This window comes from Giraffa tippelskirchi, chromosome 3 (genome assembly GCF_054371585.1).
Source record: "Giraffa tippelskirchi isolate mGirTip1 chromosome 3, T2T-mGirTip1v1.2.pri, whole genome shotgun sequence".
Taxonomy (NCBI): domain Eukaryota; kingdom Metazoa; phylum Chordata; class Mammalia; order Artiodactyla; family Giraffidae; genus Giraffa; species Giraffa tippelskirchi.
The window spans coordinates 16,063,586-16,082,274 of record NC_137277.1 but is presented as its reverse complement, the minus strand read 5'-3'; the positions used below and the strand labels follow the sequence as shown (position 1 = coordinate 16,082,274).

Here is an 18,689-nt window from a genome sequence, read left to right as displayed (position 1 = left end):
GAGCTAGGCACAGGGGCTTCATTAGTTGCAGCATGTGGGCTCCGTAGTTGTGGTGCATGGGCTTAGCTGTACCGTGGCTTGTAGAATCTTCCTAGACCAGGGATTGAACCCATGTCCTCTGCATTGGCAGGGGGATTCTTATCCACCATACCATTGGGGAAGTCCCTAGCACTGTACTTTATTTTACAAATTTTACAAATTTTTGATTGTGCTGAATCTTCCTTGCTTTCCTATGGGGTTTCTCTAGTCCTAGCACTGTACTTTAAATAGCGCAGGATACAGGTTGCAAACTTGTAGGTTCTGGGCTATAAATGAACTGCATTCATTTTGATCAATCTGAAGTATATTTTTTTCACTGACAGTTGCCAACATTTAAAAACCAAGAGATTCATGTGCAATGCACATGTGCACCTTCTCTTAAAAAATGTGAAGATCTGGACATTTCAGGCCACATTCCCAAAGCTGTCCTCTTTAAACAAAACTCAGGCACTTCCATCTGTGAAAAGCCCACACCTTGCCCACTTGATTTACTTTCATTAATTACCTGGTTCCTGAAGGCATATAAGTTTGCCACCCTTGTCGCCCAATGGAACTATTAATATACTGAATAAGTGAATTTGGCCATTAATGCTTGTATGTTCATTTTTGTTTCAAGTATGCATTCTATCCTTCTAACTCCACTGTAATAATTCACTTGGTGGACAGAATCCTGTTAACTGTTAACACAAATCACTTCTTTGTGGTCACGTTTCAATAAATATTAATACATTATAAAATACAGCTTGGGTCTTAGCCCCAGACCACTGCGAGTTGAGTCTCCCTGTTTTGGTCCCTGCTGGTTGGTGGTTTTAGTCTCTAAGTCGTGTCAGACTCTTTGTGAGCCCATGGCCTGTAGCCTGCCAGGCTCCTCTGTCCATGGGATTCTCCAGGCAAGAAGACTGGAGTGGGTTGCCATTTCCTTCTCCAGGGGAGTCTTCCCGACCCAGGGATCAAACCCGAGTCTCCTGCATTGCAGGCAGATTCTTTACCAACTGAGCTACGAGAGAAGCCCAGCTTTGGTCCCGGGATGCCTAAAATTTCATCCTCAGATTCGTCCCCTGGGTTTAGCCGAGACTTTGTTACTTGTCAGGTAGAGATTAAAATTATCTCCCGATAACTCAAACATCCAACATTTTAAAGTGGGTATTAGGGGAGAAGTTATCCTTTCTACAGCAAGGAAGAAATTAGAAAGCTCTTTCTGAGGTGGTCGAATTTCTAGCTGGGACACTGGCAAAGGTGGTGGAGGCTGGAATGTAGTTGCTTTCTGAAGTTTATCGAAGGCTTTTTGGGAGGGGATTTTATCCCGTCTTAGAGCGACCCTCCCTCTGGGTTTGGCAGCTCAGGGCGGGGTTTCTAGCACAGCGCCCCCTTCACCCCCGCAGCAGTTGTCATTGAGATCAATTCCTGGACTCTCTCGAGCCAAGCGTTCAGAGTTTCACAGTTCTGGGGGCTCGTCTCACCGTCCCCAGGTAACTTCCCTCCATTGCTGGCGTTCACCTTGTCCCTTCTGTCGCTGGAGTCGCCTCCCCTACTCCCCCGGCGCGATACCCTCTCTGGCTCTCTCAGCATCACATTCCCCAAGGGGACAGGACGGGGACAAATTTGGGGGCTTCCCTGCCCTCGTCTCCTAGCTGGTAAGAGGACACGCGAGAAGGAGGCCCCGCGAGTTCAGAGTCGGCAGCCGACTCCCGGGGCCTTCGATACCAGGCACTTCGCGAGGGAGCGCCCCTCTCCTCACCGCCGCAGGCGCCCGTGGTCTGGCCAAGTCGCGCGGAGGCGCCCCGGGCTCCCCGCCCCCGACCCGGCGCTCCCGCACTCCCCCTAGCGGCCGCTGCGCGGCCTCGCTCCGTCCCAGGCTCGTCGGCGGCGCAGCTCACGTGACCGCGCTCCGGGCCTGCGGCCGCTGTCGGTTCCCCCAGTCACCGAGCGAGAGGGAAGAAACAAGATGGCGGCTGAAGGCGATCCGGAGTGGGGCCCCAGCAATTCGGATTGAGCCTTCTCCCTCCACCCGCTTCCGCCGGCCGGGCCCCTCCCGCCCGGCCCCGCGGGCCTCCCCACCCGGCCCCGGCGCCCCTCACCGCCACCCCTCCGCCCGCCCCTCCCCCCTCCGCTTTCCCTTCTCCCCCCCCCGCCTCAGCTCCGACATGAGGGGCCGGCGGGGCAGGCCGCCCAAGCAGCCCGCGGCTCCCGCTGCGGAGCGCTGCGCCCCGGCCCCGCCGCCGCCGCCGCCGCCCACGTCCGGACCCATCGGGGGGCTCCGCTCGCGGCACCGCGGCAGCAGCCGGGGCAGGTGGGCCGCCGCCCAGGCTGAGGTGGCGCCCAAGACGCGGCTGAGCTCGCCCAGGGGGGGCAGCAGTAGCCGGAGGAAGCCGCCGCCGCCGCCGCCGCCACCGCCGCCGCCGGCCCCCCCCAGCACCAGCGCCCCGGGCCGGGGGGGGCGAGGAGGCGGGGGCGGCAGGACAGGGGGCGGGGGCGGCGGCGGCCACCTGGCCCGGACCACCCCGGCCCGGAGGGCCGTCAACAAAGTGGTGTACGATGACCACGAGAGCGAAGAGGAGGAGGAGGAGGAGGACATGGTCTCGGAGGAGGAGGAGGAGGAGGAGGACGGCGACGCCGAGGAGACCCAGGATTCCGAGGACGAGGAGGAGGATGAGATGGAGGAGGACGACGATGACTCCGACTATCCGGAGGAGATGGAAGACGACGACGACGACGACGCCAGTTACTGCACGGAAAGCAGCTTCAGGAGCCATAGCACCTATAGCAGCACTCCAGGTACCCACCCAGCCCGGTTGCTGCAGACTTCTTCCCCACCTCCTCCCCCCTCCCTCCCCCCGGCTCACTCCCTCTCTGGTCTCCCCACCCCCCCACCTCCCCCCCACCCCCCAAACGGAGGGGAAATGCGACGGCACATCAAGTGGCAAAAAACTAGATTTACAAGAGGAAAGAGGCGCATTGTTCAAAATGGAGATTGCATTGTTGCAGTTCGCAGGCCACACGCTCGCTCGCTCGCTCTCTCCCCTCAACCCCCTCTTTTTCCTCTTAAAAATGTGTGCCAGTGCAGTGTCTTCACCGGGCAGAGTTGAAACTTTGGCACACACATATCCATTGCATTCATTTTTCTCCCCTTGTTTTGGTTTGGTTTTTTGGAATGAAAGAAGCCTCTTGTTTTTGCAAACCTCTTTGCATTTCTAATGCGGTTTCTTTTAGATTTTTAGTCTATATCGGTTCCTAAAAAAGGGAATGGAGGATTCAGACAGATTGTGCCATACAAACACACACACACACAACATGCTTCTCTTCACACCCCGAGCTGTGTGGTTTTAAAACTGTCTTAAGGAAATGGATCAGTTGGGTTAGTAGGGGATCCTTATCTGGTCCTGTGTGTTTGTTTTTATTCTTGAATGCTGATGGGCTCGTGCAACAGTTGCTGGTGAATGGCTGATTAAAAAGCAAAGAAGAAAAACCAAAGAAAACCAAAACAAATTTGCTATTTCATCTGATTCCAATATCATTTTGGTAAAATGCAAAATAAGAGACCGCAGGAACATGCGTCTTAACTAATTTGATCCCTTTGCCTGAGAAATGCAGTTTCCTGTCACCTGTTGCAGAGACGTATGGTTGATCATGCAGACGTAATTGCTGAAGATGAACTTTCGGACCAACTTCCAAGTCACACAGCAGAAGTATAGGAAAATTTAACGCAAAATGACTTTTTATTTTCTTTCTGTTTCGAGGGTAATAAGTCCTCCCTGATCTACAATGAACTTCTCCATGGTGACTCCTGTTTTCTCAGAGAGCTTCTCTAGGCTGGTGCTGAGATGCATTTTGTTTATTTAAAAAACACGCTTACAAATACACACAGTGGCTGCTGTGTATTAAATACGTAGTTGTAGTTTACTAAATTGTGAAAAAAAATCATAATTTATAGCAGTAACCTACAAGATCTTTTCCTTTATATTTTTGTTAATCTGAATTAACTAAATTAGAATCCAGTTTTCAGAGCATTTCCAAAGTAAAGTTCATGAAGGAATAGTCTTAACAAAGTTATTAGGTGTCATTTGTTTTTAAAAGAGACTGGAATAGAAGTGGTTAAATGTAAATGTGCCTTTTTTTTTTAAATGAATGCTTAAATACTCATTGGAGGAGTATGAGTATTAAGTCAGATGTAAGCCCATTTAGATTGCCCTCCTAGCAAAGGAAAAAGGTAATTTCTTTTGCCTGACAGTAAGAATATCTGCCTGTTTTGGGGGTGGAGTGAGGGAGAGCTGGCAGGATAATGAAGAGAATGAATCAGATGTCAGGTGTGTATGTCTTGTATGTGGAAAGGACTACACACCATTCTTGCCAACTTAATTTTAGTGCATCTATTATAGTAATGATTTCTACCTTACGAAATCACATGTGGTCTTTTCTACCAGGAGCCCAGAACTGAAAGACTCATGGAGAGTAAATTATACTATTGGAGGAAGTTTTCTCAGATTAGACAGAGCTAAGGCGTTTTGGCAGGGTGGTTCAGCTAACTTTAACTCCTCTTTGAAGGCTTAGCAAGTAATATTTAGGGTTGAGAGCGGTGTATATGCTGTTAAATTACAATTTTGTGGTTAGGTTTTCTTTTTTAAAAAGATCCTTATATCTTTCTGTACTTCCATGACGTTTTGTTTTTTCTGATGACATTCGTAGTCTACCTGGTGTATGCTTGTCCTACCTTTATGTGAAACTAAGGACTATATATCCTTATACTAGTCTTACACCCCCTGTAGTTCCTAGTGCAGTGTCTCAGGCACACTACAGGTGCTCATCAAAGACTGGTTGGACACATGATTGTTAGTAGGTGAGAACTTGTAATAGATGAAGGTGTGCTGATTCTCCAGTGGGTACCATAATTCCCAAATATTTTGGATGTGGGAAACTAAAAATTGGCCTAATCAGATTTTGATAGTTTGACCAGTTTATAGTAGCAGAGTTAGTGTGCTTTGAGCTGCTGTTTCATGTTGCTTGTCAGGCATTTTCCTTTCTTTATTAGATGTGGTGTTAACTTGTTAGATGTTTTACTTTTGAAACATTATTTCTCAAGATTATGGTGAAAAAGATGATACATTTTACATCCTAAACTTTTAGAATATGTCCACTTGCCTGGAATAACAATGCATGACAGTGAGTTGTTTAGGCTAACCCTTTGTTTCATTTGTTTTATTGGGTGTACTTCTAGGTAAATGTGTATATGTGTGTATATGCTTTGGAAGAAAAAATGTTCTAGAACTGGTTTAAGATATCCCAGAAGTTCATAAATAAATATATTTGGTGGATTCGAATCCACCTATGTTGTCAAGACCAAAAAGAGGAATATACTTTCCTGGTAATTTAGAATAAGTTGATTAAGTCTTGTAAATTAGAATGTTGGCTTAAGTACCAACATAAGAATAAGAAATTATACTTAGTATACTTATATACTTAGTATAAGAAATTACTCATTCATCTGTTCATAATATTGAGTACTTTGTAGGTAATATACCTGTTGATGCAAAGACATTGGTTGATGTTACTAGATTAATTTTCTAAAACCATAGATTTAAAAAAATATTCAGTAGAAGTGAAGTGTTTTCTTCTTAATGAAGAAAAAATTTAAATGGGTATGTAAGGTCCTCACATGACAGATGTTACTGTAGGGATGGCAACTTGTTAATACAAATTTGAAATCATCTAGTTTTGCTTAAGTTCAAAGCATTTGGTTGCATAAGGCTTTTAGTATTTTTATTGTTGAAAGTTAGAATTATTTCAGACAGTAGGTTTTATGACATGCTTTTGAAGTACATTGAGAAAAATTGTATAGAAAATGTTTTGCATAGGCATTTGGTAAAATTCCGACAGCACCTTGAAATCAAGTGTTTGCTAATTCAAAAAAGTTAAGTCAGACTTTAAACAGAGCCGTTCTTTCGTTTAACTTGTGTGGGACTTATGAGAATACTTAGCTGTTATTTTGAAATTTGGAACTTCTGGTGACTTCAGAAAACAGAAGCCCTGGTGTTGTCCTGGGAGCATTAGTGATTTATGTCTTCTAAGGTTATGACAGTTGAGATGGGTGGCACAGGTGCTATGAATGAACTGTAGATTTATCTGAAGAAGAATTTGTTACTTGTTGGAAAATATTTATTCCCACCAGTTTCAAGTAAATATCTTTTCAGTATGCTTGGGATTCCTGATTGCTACAAGTGAGATACAAAGTACTGTGGAGATTTAAAGGAGGGTGGGATCATACACTATTTGGGGGAGTTGGTATGGATGTGTGCTTCCTGGATGGGCATGTGGCTAGTGAGGATGGGAATGTGGCCAGTGTGGATGAGCATGTAGCTAGTGAGGATCGACACAGGCAGGGAGGGAGTAGCATAAACCAAGGCACTGACTTTCAAGTGTGGGCAGTCTTAAGTAACCTACTTTAGCAAGAGCCTGAGTATATGAATAGGAAACTGTTGGGCTGTAGTTACAGAACCAGGCTACAGCATTTTTCCTCTCTCTCTCATTTGTTGGGTAAGGATTGGGCTAGATCAGTGGTCCGCAGTCATTTTTCACTCCTGGGACACCCAAGGGATGTGCTCTATTCCTATCAGTACTATGCAAGGAGCATGAAATAAAAGCACATTAAATCACAGATACTATTAAATCGCCGATTTAGCCAGCTCTTTCCCCCCTGCAAATTGAGAAAATTAATGGAGAGGTGATATCTGAAGCCCTTTCTTTTCTCTCTAGTCTATTTCAGATCTATTTCACTTGTGGATATTGGGGGTCAGTCAGAAGATCTGGAAACAAGTGGGATATGATTTCAGTGGGGTGTCAGGAAATTGAGCATTGCTTCCGTTTTGCAGGGTGGATTGAAAGAGGACAGGTAACTGGTGGGGATGTGGATGGGTTTATAGCCCTGGATGGAAACGTCAGTCCAGGAGGTACTTCAGAATTCTCCAAGCCTGGACAGCATCAGAATTGTTGACAGAGAACTTCATCAGATTGGCCTCTGTAAGAATGGCAGTGTTTTCAATAGCAACAGGCGTTCAGGATTATAAGAGAAATTAATGAGATCTGTTTTCAGATATCAGTACTTGAAGAGGTTAAACATGAGAATTAAAAGAAAGAAAATGAGGGCCCCAGAGAGTTACTACAAAGTTGGACAGCGTGATCTGTGAGTGGTAGAGAGGTGTGTCCAAGGTATGCAGTAATAGATGGTCTTGTGTACCACCCAGGCCCAGTACTCTGCTGGGGTATGAATGGAAGTGGAGCTGGGTATTGAAATGTGTGTGTGCAACAAGATTGGGGCTACTAAGGCCAGGAGCTCTGGTTTCTTCCCTTAGGTCCACCTTTTCTTTCTCTTCAGGATGCTGTGTCCTCCCTGTGACTGCAGATTCTTGGAGTGGGGATGTTGGGGGGTGAGAAGTTGGTGGGGGTGATGGGAGACCAGTAGTCTGGGTGACAAAGACAGGAGCAGATCCTAGCAGATGCCCTCTTTGCACTGGATAGATTCCTCGTTCCCTGCTCTTGTAGCACACTCTGAGGATCTCTTCCTAGAAGTCCTCCCAGAGTACTGATGCTCACCTTGGTCTTTCTCCTGTTTGAATGCCTGCTTGTGGCACTTAGAGCCTCATCTGCATAATTTAGCACTAGTTTAGTACTGACCCTTATTATTCTAATTTTTTTTCATGTTTTCAGTCCTTTAACATGGTAACACTCAGGAGGTAGAACATTTCTTAAAAAGAAAAAACTTACATAATGCACTTGAAAAGATTGAAAGTAAAATCATACAGATGGAATTAAAGTGCATATAGCTAAATATAATGTTTTAATTGTTTTGTCTACTGGTATATGTCAAATTATTTTATGTATTTTTCTAGATTCTAAGTTACATTACTCAAATATTTTTTGATTGCTGAATGATTTTTAAAAATAGTAACAGCTAACATTTATTGGACATCTGAATTGCTGAATTATTTTCAAGTAATATTAAATAAAAGTTGTATTTAAAAATACAAAAACAATTTAAAAGTTGCATTTTTATTTTTTTAATTTTTGTTTTATTCATTTGGCTGCCACGAGTCTTAGCTGCAGCATACAGACTTCTGTAGTTGTGGTGCACAGGCTTAGTTGCTCCAAGGCCTGTGGGATCTTAGCCCCTGACCAGGGATTGAACCTGTTTCTCCTGCATTGCAAGGCAGATTCTTAACCCCTGGACCACCAGGGAAATCCCTAAAGAGATGTTTTTAAAGTAGCAGTTTTACTGAGATACAGAATACATAGCATAAAATTCACCCTTTAAAAAAAAAAGATATCATTCAGTGGTTTTCAGTGTATACACGGAGTTGTGAATGTATCACCCCTACCTAATTCCAGAATATTTTTATCACCCCAACAAGAAACAGTGACAGTCACAGCAGTCACTCCTTGTTCTCTCCCTCCCCTGCTCCATCTCCTAGCAACCACTACTTTCATTTTCTGTTGATTTGTCTCTCATGGAAATTTCTTATGAAAAAAATCCTGCAATATATAATGTCTTTCATTTAGATTAATGGTTTCAAGGTGCATGGATCTTGGAGCATGTAACAGTACTGTATTTAAATAATATCCCTTTATATGAATATACCACTTTTTGTTCATCCATTCATCACTCCGTGGACATCTGAATTGTTTCCACTTTTTGGCTATTGTGAGTAATACTGCTGCTAACCTTCATGTATAGGTTTTTGTCTGGACAAGAGGTGTTCATTTCTCTTGGGTATATCCGAGGAGTGGAATAGCTGGATTAATTACAAATACTTTTTTTTTTTATACAAATACAATTTTATTTATTTATTTATTTTTACGAATACAATTTTAATAGAATCACTTTAACCAGACTTATTTTTTTTGTTTGGAAGAGTTTTGAAACAGTTCTTTTAGAATGAATGAATGAGAGCTAGTTTGTAAGTCTTCCAAAATATCTATGATTTTCGGATTGCTTTTGGTCAGCTTGGAGAATTTACTCCAGGTTTGTCAGAGAAGGAGCAGTGTAGGTGGAGGCCTGTTCTCACACAGTCAGTGTGAGCACTTGTGGCAGGCTTTGGAGGCACCCGCGTATGTAGATAAACTCACTACGAAGTCTTAGGCTATCATGATACATGAGAATCTCAGGATTCTAGGTAAATCTTTTATGAATGTCAAGGATCTAGAGAGGTAGCATGTAGCATAGAGATTCAAGAGTGAAGGACCTGGAGCCAGTCCTCATGGGTGTGAATCTGGGCTCTGTGATGATGGGCACTTCACTCAAGTCTTTGTACCTCACTTTCCTCTTTTGTAAAATATCATAGTACTGAATTCAGTGTGTTGTGAGGGCCGAATGGGTTAATGTGTGTGAAGCGCCTAGAACAGTGCCTGGTTCTGGGTAAAGATTCAATAAATAGCAGCTATTCTTGTTTATTGATTTGTTCCTGAACTGTAAGCTGAGATTCTGTAAAAATATAGGAATCTTACTTACAATGTAGCAAGGTAGTATTTTATTCTGTCAGAAAACTGTCAGTTGACTCACAGGGTATAAAAATATTTTGAGGACCACATTTAAGTAAAAGTGCACATTAAACTGGAGCTTTATTCCCCCCCCCAAAAGGGTTATTAAATGTTTAACTTCCCCATTCAGAACATTTAGTTTACCTAACATCTGATTTATTCTAGAACTATAATAAAAAATACATTTATTTCTGTTAATTAGCGTTAAAGTAGAAAAAGTGCCCTTGATAATTTCAGCTCTCTGGTAGTTCTTCCTCCAAGACATCTTCCTCTGCCTGTTCCTTAAACACCAGTTTTCCAGGTTTTCAAACCAGCCCCTGGCCCTCTCACTATGTCCCTCCTTCCCCTGAGATCTCATCTGTTCTCAAGCTGTTTTTAAAAATTGTAGTGAAAAATTGAAAAATAGTGCAGTTTTACTCCTTTGGGAAAATACGTATAATATAAAGATGAAAATGAAAATTACCTATAATCCCACAAACCAAAGATACCTATTGGGCATGTGTGTGTGTTCGCGTGTGTGTGTGTGCACGTGTGTGTGTGCATGTTTAATTCCATTTACTGCAACATGTTCTTAACTTAGCAATATTTTTTAGAAGTTATAACTAAGATGAAATAAACTGATTGTTTTCCCTTGATATACAGCAAACTTTTCCCATATCTTAGTTTCTTTTTGACCATGCCACACAGTTTGTGGAATCATAGTTCCCTGACCAGGGAGTGAACCTGGTCCCGTCAGTGAAAACTAACCTGCTGCGCTGCCAGGGAATTCCCTGAAACTTCTTTTTGCTGCTTTCGCTGTTGCTTCTGTTTCTTGGGTCCTACCGCTCCCTTGGTTTACTTGCCTTTTTCAGCACAATCTCTAGTTGCTTCCTAGGAATGAGAAATAAACTTTTTTTTTTTTAATCATTATGTATCTGAAAATGCCCTTTTCAATCCTAATACTTGGTAGCGAGTTTGGCAGGGGGTAGGGTCCTAAATTTAAAAAAGCACTTTCGCTGAAAGGTTTGCTTTGCTGTGCTCCATCATCGAGGATTGCTGTTGTGATGTGAAGGGCCACCCTGATTACTTCATGTCTGACCTGTTTTTATCCCTCCAAAATCACGGTGGATGGTGACTGGAGCCACGGAATTATATGATGCTTGCACCTTGGAAGAAAAGTTACGGCAAACATAGACAGTGTATTAAAAAGCAGAGACATCACTTTGCCGACAAAGTTCTGTATAGTCAAAGCTATGATTTTTTTCAGCAGTTTATGTACAGATATGAGAGTTGGACCATAAAGAAGGCTGAGCAGTGAAGAATTAATGCTTTTGAATTGTGGTGCTAGAGAAGACTCTTGAGAATCCCTTGGACAGCAGGGAGATCAAACCAGTCAATCCTAAAGGAAATTGACCCTGAATACTCATTGGAAGTACTGATGCTGAAGCTGAAGCTGAAGCTCCAATACTTTGGCCATCTGTTGCAGTGAGCTGACTCATTTGAAAAGACCCTGATGCTGGGAAAGATTGAAGGCAGGAGGAGAAGGGGGCGGCAGGATGAGATGGTTGGATGGCATCACCAACTCAATCGACATGAGTTTGAGCAAACTCCAGGAGATAGTGAAGGACAGGGAAGCCTGGTGTGCTGCAGTCTAAGGGGTTGCAAAGAGTCAGACAAAAGTTAGCTACCAAACAACAACAAAGCTTTTAAGTTCTTTTCATGGTCTCCAGTATCCTGAAGTTTTAAAGGGACTGCATATCCCTTGATGTGGCTCTTTTGCACTCATTCTGCCTGGGTAATTGGTGGGCCCTTTTAATCTGCAGACTCATACTCTTTAGTTGTGAGAAAATGTCTTTATTATTTGCTGATTTCGCCCCAAATTTGATCTGTTCTTTTGTTGAAATTCTCTTTAGTTAGATGTTAGGAATTTTAGACTGTTCATGTGAAATTTCTTATCTTTTTCAATTCTTTTTATCTGTTTGTCAATTTGGTCTGCTTTCTGGGAGATTCTCTCTTCCAAGCTTTCTATTTAATCAGTTTTTATTTCAGCTATCAGATATTTAATTTCTAAAAACTGTTTTCTGTGTTCCTTTTCATCCTGTTTGTTTACACAGTATCTTTTATGTTTCTCATTATTGATAATTTTTAAAAAATGCTGAAGTGCAACTTATATATGGTAAAATTCACCCTTTTTAGTGTACAGTTTTGACTCTTAAGTTTTAGCAAATACATACAGTCATGTAACCACCACTACCATGAAATACAGAACAGTTCCATCACCTTGCCTAAACTGTGCTCCGATAGTCAACTCCTCCTTCACCCCAGGCCACCACTGATCTGTTTTCTGTTCCTATAGTTTTGCCTTTCCCTGAATACCATATAAATGGAATTACAACCTATGTAGCTTTCTGAGTCTGGCTTCTTTTACCTAGTATAATGCATTTGAGATTCATCCAAGATATGGCTTGTGTCTTGATCATTCCTTTTTGTTGCCGACTAGGTATTTCATTATATGAATATACCACAGTTGGTTTATCCATTCACCCATTTAAGAACACTTGAGTTGTTCTAGGTTTTGGAGATTTAGATAAAACTGCTCTAAACATTCACTTACAGGTTTTTGTGTAAACATAAGTTTTCCTTTTTCGCGGGTAAAGAGGAGTGGAATCACAGGGTTGTATGCTAAGCACATTTTAACTTCCTAAGAAACTGCCAAACTGTTTTCTTTTCTTAAAATAATTTTTATTTATTTATTTTTGGCAGTGCTGGGCCTTTGTTTCTGCTCTAGCTTTTCCTCCAGTTGTGGCGAGCGGGTGCTACTCTTGTTTTGGAGCACAGGCTCTAGCCTGGACTTCAGTAGTTGGGCACTCGGGCTCCGGAGTTGCAGCTCCTGGACTCTAGGGCACAGGCTCAGTAAGTTGTGGTGCATGGGCCTAGCTGCTCTGTGGCACGTGGGATCCTTCCAGGTCAGGAATTAAACCCGTGTCCCCAGCATTGGCAGGCAGACTCTTGACCACTTAGCCGCCAGGGAAGCCCCAAACTCTTTCTAGTTAAGCATTTCCAGTTAAACATTTTGCATCCTCACCAGCAATTGATGAGGGATCTAGCCATTCTAATAGGTGGTAGGTGGTATGTTTCAGGGCTTCCCTGGTGGCTCAGATGGTAAAGAATCCACCTGCAGTGGGGGAGACTGGGTTCAGTCCCTTGGTAGTGAAGATCTGCTGGAGGAGGGCATGGCAACGCACTTCAGTATCCTTGCCTGGAGAATCCCCATGGACAGAGGAGCCTGATGGGCTACAGTCCGTGGGGTCGCAGAGAGTCATACTTCGTTATGGTTTTACTTTGCATTTCCCTGATAGTAATGCTGAGCATCTTTTCACGTGCTTATCTGCTGCGAAGAAAATCGTTGAAGTGTCTGCTGAAATATTTTGCTGTTTTTCAGAGTGGGTTTCTTGTTATTGAATTTCAAAAGTTCAGCTAATATAATAATTATTTATGCTATATAATTTCCCGAAGCTCTGTTCCTTTTTTTCAGAGCATTTTCTTCCTGGATGCAACATCCTCACTTACCTAAGTGCATTTATTATAGTTTTTTGTGTTGGCTGGGGGTCAACCGCACCTTGTGACTTGTAGCATATTAGTTTCCCAACCAGGGATCGAACCTGGGCCCGTGGGAGTGAAAGTGCCGAGTTTTAACCCCTGGGCCCCCAGAAAATTCTCTATTACAGGATTTTTTTTTCCCACTTCGTTTCTTTTGTTTCATCAGACTCCATTCTTCTGTTTGAGTTTTTTTCTCTTTGACATTGGAGGCTTCTTTTCAAATGCCTCTTGATCCTCAGCTGTTCATATTTCGGAGTGAAGCGCTGGGTACACACTTGGTTGGTGGCCATGGTTTGACAGTTGGTGAGTTTCACTGTGAAGTAATTGGGCAGTGGGATCCCAGATATCAGTGTTTTTGTTTTTGTGTATTTGTTTTCTCTTTCACACTTCTATTTTCCTCATATGAATCTGTTTGGTGCATGGGTTGTTTTTTTTTTTTTCTTTTTTTGCCTGTGCCACGAAGCACGTATGATCCTAGTTCCCTAAACAGGGATCGAACCTGTGCCCCCTGCATTGGAAGTGAGGAGTTTTAACGACTGGATTGCAAGGGAAGTCCTCTATTTGGTGTCTTAAGGGAAGGTTTCTTCCATCTTTTACTGGGGTCTGGAAGTAGGGGTCCAAGGGCAAGTGACAAGTATCCTGGAAAGCTGGATGAGGTCAAGTGGCTAGAGTTCACACTTAGAGTAGGTACACTTCACTAAATTTCCCTGTTAAAAACCTGAGCAATCTTTTTTTTTTTTGATTGTGGTATAATTGATATAAGGGCTTCCCAGGTGGTACAGTGGTAAAGAATCTGCCTGCCAATGCAGGAGATGCAAGTTGGGTCCCTAGGTCGGGAAGATCCCCTGGAGTAGTAAATGGCAACCCCTCCAGTATTCTTGCCTGAAACATTCCATGGACAGAGGAGCCTGGTGTACTGAGCATACACATGCCCATAATTGATATATAACTTTATTTTAGTTGCAGGTATACAGCATAATGATTTGGTATTTGTATATATTGCCAAATGATCACCACAGTAAGTCTAGTTAACATCTGCCAACATATCAATACTTAGTTACAAAACATGTTTTACAAAATATGTTTTCCTCTTGTGATGAAAAGTTTTGAGATCTACTCTTTTAGCAGCTTTTAAACATACAATACAGCTTTCTTAAGCATAGTTACTATCTTGTACCATACATGTTCGTAACTTATTTATAACTGTAAGCTTGTATTTTTTGACTCATCTTCACCCATTTTTCCCACCCCGCTATGCCCTGCCTCTGGTAACCATCAGTCTGTTCTCTGTATCTATGAGCTTGTTTGTTGGCTTGTTTTTTGGTTTCCACATATAAGTGAGATCATACAGTATTTGACTTTTTCTGACTTATTTCACTTAGCACAATGTCCTCAGGGTCTATCCATGTTGTCACAAATGGCAGGATTTCCTTTTTTATGCCTGAATAATATTCCATATTGTGTGTGTGTGGGGGGTCTATCCATGTTGTCACAAATGGCAGGATTTTCTTTTTTATGCCTGAATAATATTCCATAGTGTGTGTGTGTGTGTGTGTACATCACATTTTCTTTATCCATTCATCCATCGATGGACATATAAGCTATTTCATGTCTTGATTATAAATAAAACTGGTGTAAACATTTACTTATAGGTAATGAATAATGTTGCAGTGGACATGGAGGTGTAGATATCTTTTTGAGACAGTGATTTCTTTTTCTTTGGATATATACCCAGAAGTGGAATTGCTGGATCATATGGTAATTCTACTCTTAATTTTTTGAGGAACTTTCATACTGTTTTCCATAGTGGCTTCACCAAGTTATATTCCCACCAGCAGTGGACAAGGGTTTCCTTTTTTCTGCATCCTCACCAACACTTGTTATTTCTTGTCTTTTTTTTTTTTTCTTGTCTTTTTGATAATAGCCATAATAACAGGTGTGAGGTGATGTCTCACTGTGGTTCTTTTCTCTTTGTTCTGGTATGTTTTTACCTTTTGTACTTCTTTGTTGTCAATTTACCAAGTGTTGAGAGGAAAAGGATATTAGTTCATGTTACATATTAATCATGTGTAAAGTGAAGTCTCATTAAGTATTTCTCTACAAAACAGGTAAAAAATAAATTAACCTAATACTTACTGAGAGTGCAAGATCCTGTGTTAAAAACCTTCATGAGATCCGGTGATGGATAAACGGTCCCTACTCCCAGGAGTTCTCAAGAGTGAATAATAACACAGTACATAAATGTAAAATAACATAGGGCAGGCCACGGTAAATGCTGTAAGAAAAACAAATTAGGGAGAGAAGTCATTTGGGAGGTCAGAAAGGGTGTCAAGAACAAGGTTGAATTTGAGATATGTCTTGAAAGTTGGGTAGAATTTCTCCAGGTGGAGATGGAACAGGAAGAGAAAAGGGGAGGTGAAAGGTAACAGATGAGAGGAAGGTGCACATTCAGAAAAGACCGCAGAGAAGTGGAGTTTATATTTTGGTCCAACTTCAATAAATGCCAGCTTGAGGAAATTGTACTTAGTAGGCAGTGGGGAGTCATGGAATGTTTTAAAACTGGACTGTGTCATGATAAAGCTGAGCTTTTTGAAAAAGTAATCTGGCTTTGCTGTATAGGATTTTTAGGGAATGGGAGGGGGCTGATATAAACTAAGGTCCTGCCCTAAGGCTTTTCCCAAATAGTTAAGTTCTACTGTACAGTCATTCCTTGGTATCTGCGGGCGGTCGGCTCTAGGACCAACCCCTCGCCATGATGCTGAATCCTGCTGCTGCCCAAGACTCCAGTCCTCTGATGCCGAACTCCTGGATATGGACGGTTGACTGTGTTTGCTGTGATTACTCTTAGTGACTAAACCTTTAGACTAATCTTAGTTCACATTCCTGATTTTTTTTTAAGGCTTTATTTATTCCTGATGTATTATAAATATTATATAACGTGTGTGTGCTCAATCGCTCAGTCATGTCCGATTCTTTGCGATCCCCTGAACTGTAGCCCACCAGCCTCCTCTGACCATGGAATTTTGCAGGCAGAAGTACTGGAGTGGGTTGCCATTTCCTACTCCAGAGAATCTTTCGGACCCAGGGATCGATCCCATGTCTCCTGCATTATTCAGGCAGGTTCTTTACCACTAAGCCACCTGGGAAGCCTCATTTATATATAACATATAGATAATTTATATGGGAAGCCTCATTTATATATAACATATAGATAATTTATAATATACATATTATCATGTATAAAATATATATCATTATATAATAAATATTAAAAATGCATTTCCACTGGCAGTGTGTGAAAGTGTCTGTTTCACCAGCACTGGTGATTTATAAACCAGCTTTGCATTCAGTGGGTTAAAAGCTCTCGTTTAAATTTGCATTTTTTTTTTTTTAAGACTACTCATAAAATCTAATACCTTCGTGGCCTCTGACACCCACATCTCTGAAATCATGGTTTCCTTCCTGTGTTTTAACTCATGGATGAATGAATCCTTCTTGAACCCCTCTTAGAAGTCCTGTAGCCACATCTAATTCCACATGTTCCAAATAGAGTTCATACTTTAATGACTGCTCCCGCCCTCCCATTTCCTTCTCAGTTAATGGCACTGCCCACCGAATTGCCCACGTCAGAAGTGAGGAAGTAACAGATTCCTCCCTGTGCTTACCCTCCACGTGCAGGCTTGTCACCAGGTCCTGTTCAGTTTACATCTTATGTCTCTTTTAAATATCTTTCAGTTCTCTTGTCCATCTGTGCTAATGGTAACCTAAATCAGGCCTTCTTTATCCTTTACTTGGTCTCTTAAGGAACCAGCCTGCCTGCCTGGTCTCCTTTTTTCCATTCATCTCTCGTTTCCATCTTCCATGTACATACTGCTCTGCTCTGTATGTTTTAAGAAATTTTAAGATTTCTTAAAAATCGTCGGTGGGAAAATGAGTATGTGTGAGTGTATGTGGATAGTTCTGACTTGACTTTTGCTTCCTCTACCGGCCTCATGTTCTGTTGCTTCGCTGAATTGTTCATTTATTTAAAAAATACCTGTTGAGAACCTGCTGTGTTCCAAGCCCTCTGTGAGATAAAGCCGCGAACAAAGCAGATGTAGCCCCTGCCCTGAATCCACCGGGGAAGGTAGCCAGCGTATCAGTGAGAGAAGTGCTTCCAGGGGGGCGAGTAACAGTGACTTCGTGGTGTGCGTGTATAGGGGGCTGTCACAAAAGGCCTCCTTAAGGAGATGACAGTTGAGTTCAGAATTGAAGCAGCTTGGGGAAGGAGAAGGGAAAGAGGACTCTAGGCCATAAGATCATTGCATGAAATGGACTGGAGGGAAAACCATGAAGGATCAGAGTGATGTGATCAGATGAGTGTTTTTTTTTTTTAAGTCCCTCTGGCTGTAGGATAGAGGATGAATTGGAGTGGGGTAAGAATTAATGAGGGAAATTCAGTTCAGTTCAGTTCAGTCGCTTAGTTGTGTCCGACTCTTCGCGACCCCATGAACCGCAGCACGCCAGCCTCCCTGTCCATCACCAACTCCCGGAGTCTACCCAAACCCGTGTCCATCGAGTCGGTGATGCCATCCAACCATCTCATCCTCTGTCGTCCCCTTCTCCTCCCGCCCCCAATCCTACCCAGCATTAGGGTCTTTTCCAATGAGTCAACCCTTCGCATTAGGTGGCCAAAGTATTGGAGTTTCAGCTTCAACATCAGACCTTCCAATGAACACCCAGGATTGATCTCTTTTAGGATGGATTGATTGGATCTCCTTGCAGTCCAAGGGACTCTCAAGAGTCTTCTCCAACACCACAGTTCAAAAGCATCAATTCTTCGGTGCTCAGCTTTCTTCACCGTCCAGCTCTCACATCCATACATGACCACTGGAAAAACCATAGCCTTGACTAGACGGACTTTCGTTGGCAAAGTAATGTCTCTGCTTTTCAATATGCTATCTAGGTTGGCCATAACCTTCCTTCCAAGGAGTAAGCGTCTTTTAATTTCATGGCTGCAGTCACCATCAGCAGTGATTCTGGAGCCCAAAAAAATCAAGTCTGACACTGTTTCCACTGTTTCCCCATCTATTTCCCATGCTGTGAAAGTGCTGCACTCGATATGCCAGCAAATTTGGAAAACTCAGCAGTGGCCACAGGACTGGAAAAGGTCAGTTTTCATTCCAATCCCAAAGAAAGGCAATGCCAAAGAATGCTCAAACTACCGCACAATTGCACTCATCTCACGTGCTAGTAAAGTAATGCTCAAAATTCTCCAAGCCAGGCTTCAGCAATACGTGAACTGTGAACTTCCAGATGTTCAAGCTGGTTTTAGAAAAGGCAGAGGAACTAGAGATCAAATTGCCAATATCCGCTGGATCATCGAAAAAGCAAGAGAGTTCCAGAAAAACATATATTTCTGCTTTATTGACTATGCCAAAGCCTTTGACTGTGTGGATCACAATAAACTGTGGAAAATTCTGAAAGAGATTGGAATACCAGACCATCTGACCTGTCTCTTGAGAAACCTGTATGCAGGTCAGGAAGCAACAGTTAGAACTGGACAT

At 42.6% G+C, this 18,689-nt stretch overlaps 1 protein-coding gene across 8 annotated transcripts in view; it reads left to right on the top strand.

Annotated features, from left to right (window-relative positions):
* Window positions 1-1,960: 1,960 nt before the first annotated feature.
* BPTF (bromodomain PHD finger transcription factor) overlaps window positions 1,961-18,689 on the top strand; it is a 133,204-nt gene continuing 116,475 nt past the window's right edge. For all 8 annotated transcript variants that reach the window (XM_081576850.1, XM_081576848.1, XM_081576849.1 and 5 more), the window contains exon 1: window positions 1,961-2,814. In XM_081576850.1, coding sequence (XP_081432976.1) covers window positions 2,184-2,814 — 631 coding nt within the window. In that variant the 5' untranslated portion in view covers window positions 1,961-2,183. The remainder of the gene's footprint in view (window positions 2,815-18,689) is intronic.